The 4322-nt window shown below is 43.3% G+C and overlaps 1 protein-coding gene across 1 annotated transcript in view; it reads right to left on the bottom strand.

The window, feature by feature from the left end:
• The window catches only part of Casc3 (cancer susceptibility candidate 3), a 16881-nt gene that overhangs the window by 2909 nt on the left and 9650 nt on the right, over positions 1 to 4322 (bottom strand). Inside the window, exons 4-7 of the mRNA XM_013037131.1 lie at positions 3644 to 3802; positions 3405 to 3556; positions 2728 to 2904; positions 1810 to 2495 (exon numbers count right to left, since the gene is read on the bottom strand). Of these exons, the coding sequence (XP_012892585.1) occupies positions 1810 to 2495; positions 2728 to 2904; positions 3405 to 3556; positions 3644 to 3802 (1174 nt within the window). The remainder of the gene's footprint in view (positions 1 to 1809; positions 2496 to 2727; positions 2905 to 3404; positions 3557 to 3643; positions 3803 to 4322) is intronic.

Here is a 4322-nt window from a genome sequence, read left to right as displayed (position 1 = left end):
GGTCCTGGAGCTTGATCTCACGCTAGTGCTCTACCACTTTGAGTCACAGCATCACTTCCAGTTTTCTGGTAGTTACTTGGAGATAAGACTTTCCTACCCAGGCTTTTTTGAACCATGATCCTTAGATCTCAGCCTCTTGAGTAGCTACAATTACAGGCATTAGCCACTGGCATCCAGCTAATACTAACATCTTAAACTGCTATCTCTCTTTTTTGTGGCAATACTGGGGCTTAAACTCAGGGCCTGGGCACTTTCCCTTAGCTTTTGCTCAAGGTTGGTGCTCAACCATGTGAGCCACAGCTATATTTCCAGCTTACTCATCTTCTTTCTTTTCTTTCTTTCTTTCTCTCGCCCCACCTCCTCCTTTTTTTTGGGGGGGGTGATAAACTGGAGATAAGAATCTCACAGACCTTCCTGCCTGGAGTTGGCTTCAAACCTTGATCCCAGATCTCAGTCTCCCAAGTAGCTATGATAATAGGTGTGAGCCACTAGTGTCTGGCTGCTTACCATATTAAAACAGTAATTAATGAACATGAAAGATATGACCCCAACTTTGGTTAAAAAAAAAAAACAAAAAAACAAACAAACAAAACAAAAAACCAAGTTCAAATTTTTCCTACCAAATACTTTTCTGCATAGAAACCCTGGGAGGTTACAATCACACATTATATTATTAAACCTATTATAAAATCTTAGTCTAAATGTTTCTGAACAGCAATTGGATGCTTTATAAATATACTTGATTATCTCCTAATCACAGAGGTCCTGTGGCTGGGAAGAAGTTTGAGAAGAAATTCCAATCTGGCTAAAAATTACTCAGGAGAAAAAGGAATGCTTGCCAGGTGCTGGTGGCTCATGCCAAATCCTAACTACTCAGGAGGATCATGGTTCAAAAGCCAGCTTTGGCAGTAAAGTCCATGAGACTTATATTTCCTATAAACCACCAGAAAAACAGAAGTGTCACTGTAATTCAAGTGATAGAGTGCTCACCTTGAGCTGAATAGCTCCGGGACAGTCCCCAGGCTGAGTTCAAACCCCATGACCCCTCCACCCCCACCCCCCAAAAAAAGGAATGCTCTACAAATGGTCTTCCAAAGATAATAAGATATCCATCAGAAAGTGTTCTCTAGAGATCAACTCTGGTTGATCTAGTTTTTCGTGCTAAAAATTCACATATACCAAAAGTGTACTAAGACTCCTAATGCAAATGAGGACTTCCAATCTTTAAGTTTGAGCTATATTACAGAAACTACAGAAAAGATCTCTCAATCTTTTTTTTTTTTGGTCCGGTCATGGGGCCTGAACTCTGGGCCTGGGCGCTGTCCTTCAGCTCTTCAGCTCAAGGCTAGCACTCTACCACTTGAGCCACAGCGCCACTTCCAGCTTTTTTCTTTTTGTTTATGTGGTGCTGAGGAATCGAACCCAGGGCCTCATGCATGCAAGGCAAGCACTCTACCACTGAGCCACCTTCCCAGCCCGAGATCTCTCAATCTCTTTAGAGACACAAAGACAAAGCAGAATTGGCAAAAAGGGCAGTAGGTAAAGTGCCACTTTCTGGAACTGTTATCCAGTATGATACTCACTAGCCTCTAGGGGTTCAAGCCTTGATACTGGGGTGAAGTATTACTTCCTCTGGTCACATTCCAAAGTATTCAAAGACACCCACATTATATAAAGTTCTGTCATTAGAACACTAAAGAAATTAGAAAGGCATTCCTTCAAAAGACAGAATATTCAGATCCAAATTCAAGTGAGTTTCTGCCTTCAAGCATTTCACTTAGTTCAAATAGCCGTAAGACCTATAATACCCACCTCGGAGGTCCCGTGGCTGCAGGAATGAAGGCTGTCCTGGACCCCAATTCTGTTCTGTTAGATTTAGCTGTGCCACATCTTGTTCCAGTCCACCTGTAGCAGACTCTACTGGAGCCTCCCAGTTGCCAGCCTTAGCAGATGGAGGGGTAGTTTCAGGGACAGCAGGTGCTGAGGTCAGCCCTTCGGGTGGAGGGGGGACCTCTTCAGGAGCTTTCACTGCATCCCCAACTTTGGTTCGAGTTCTTCTGGCCCGAGAATAGGATTTCTTCTCAATGGGTCTGTCAGGGGCTGGTGGTGCAATGTCAGGAACAGGAGCTGGTGTCTCTGAAGCTGCTTCTTCCTTTTCGGGACTGCCAAGCACAGGAGCATCTGCTTCTGGAGATGGATCTCTCACAGGAGTCTGCTCCAGGCGCCGTGACCGGTAACTAGCATCATGTTTAACAGTCTCACTAGAACGACCTCCATGCTGCCCACCAGCTTCCACAGGTCTAAAACCAGTACGACCTTCCTTGAAGCCCCCAGATCGGGAATAATTCCTGGCTGCAGACATGCGACCAGTACCTGCTGCATTCCTGTTAATAAATGTTCTTGGTGGTAGGGTGCCCCCAGGACCCTGGTGGCGATGGGACTTGTTTGCCCGCTCACCAATCCAGTTTGGATCTCTTTGTGGAGGACTGCCAAATCTAAAAAAAAAAAAAGAAATTAAAACATTGAAAATACATACATACAAAGTAAATAAATTAAGTAATAAATAAAAATAAAATAAATAAATAACAGGACTACTAGAGATATAAACTGAATCAAGGAGACATTCCATATTCCGCACCCATTCACTTACAAGTTAGGAAGACACTTAGAAAAGTAGGGGTATTCTTTTTAAAAATATCAATAATATGTGCTTCCAATTTTCCTCACCGAGGTTTCCGGATTCTTCGGGGTTTGATGTCATCAGGATTATGAGCTGAGCGAATGTCATATCCATAAAGCGCAATAAGCTCCTGTCGGGACTTTGGGGCCTGCTCATCTTCACGGAACTTGTCATGTTCCCAGCGACCCTCATCCTTCCATAGCTTTCGCTGACGTCCCTTAGGTCTGGACAAAACCAAGACAAGGTGCTTTGAGACAATCAGAACTTTGAAAGACATATTTTCCTAAAGTGCAGCATACCTCAGAGGCCATGGATTAAACAAAGCACACTTGTGATGACCAAGAGAAGATGGGAGCCAGGAACAGAATAAGGAGTTCAAGGCCACCAATGTAGGCTACACAGCAAGAGACTCAGAAAAAGTAAATAAATAAAAAATGTACAAATAAAAAAATAAGACAGGAAAAAAATGGATTCTGGAGACAGTCTACCCTGAGTCTGGACTCAGCTCTCCATCAACAGTTACCAAATCTCTTTCTCATTTTCTCTTCCAACAAGGTACCAAATATTCTAAGCTTCACTTTCCTCCTCTGTACAGAGGGAATAATTACATATTTACCTTAAAATGTTGAGTAGTAAATGAAAGTACAAGCAAAACACTTAGCAAAGCATCTGACGTATACTAAACACTAAATAGACACTACACAGCAGCACAACTGTATGTTACCTGACTTCCTCCTCCTGAGTTTGCCCTCGGAGATCATGCTCAAAGAAGAGCCCTTTCCGTGGTATGTATGCTGGATTTTTCCTATCTTCATCATCATCCAAATGCTTAGGTCCCTTCTTACCCACTTTGTTCTCCACAGGCTCTGTGCTCTCCTGGAGGACAGATAAAAAAACTCCTCACTTCTCCAAGGTCGAGAGCCCCATTCCATCCCCAAATGGAGGACTGTGCAGCGTACCGACCTGTCCATCTCCACTCTGCCTCTCTCCAGTAACAGTGCCTTTGGTTTCTGGCTTTTCTTCTCCCTTCTCTTCTTTTACTGAAGAATTAGCAGCATCATTAGCTTCTGATTTCAGCTCCACTTTGGAGTTTTCTTCTTCACTGTACTCCCCTTCTTCACCCTGAAAAAAAGTTTTCTTGTAAGGTGCATAGGTAAAAATCTGAACAAGTGTTTTTTTTGTTTTTTGCCAGTCCTGGGGCTCGAACTTGGGCCTGGGCACTGTCCCTGAGCTTCCTTTGCTCAAGGCTGGTACTCTACCACTTTGAGCCACACAGTGCTACTTCCGGCTTTTTGTTTATGTGGTACTGAGGAATCGAACCCAGGGCTTCATGCATGCAAGGCAAGCACTCTACCACTAAGCTACATTCCCAGCCTATATTCTCTATTCTTTAGAAAGCCCTTTCCCAAAGAGGGCTGGCCTGAGTTCAAGCCCCAGAACTGGCAAAAAAAGAAAAAGAAGAATTGGAAGAAACTGTTTGCCGGAGCTAGAGGTATAACTCAGTGGTAGTATGATTATATAACATGTTGAGGCTCTTGGTTCAACCCTCAGAAACATACACATGCTAGAATGTCAATATTCTTGCCCAAACTTCTAGAAAGACACTATAAAACATATATGCACATACAGACATTCTTCCAAA

The sequence above is a fragment of the Dipodomys ordii genome, unplaced genomic scaffold, assembly GCF_000151885.1.
Source record: "Dipodomys ordii isolate 6190 unplaced genomic scaffold, Dord_2.0 Scaffold7, whole genome shotgun sequence".
NCBI lineage: Eukaryota > Metazoa > Chordata > Mammalia > Rodentia > Heteromyidae > Dipodomys > Dipodomys ordii.
Note: the sequence above shows the minus strand (reverse complement) of the source record. Positions and strands in the feature narration are given on the sequence as shown.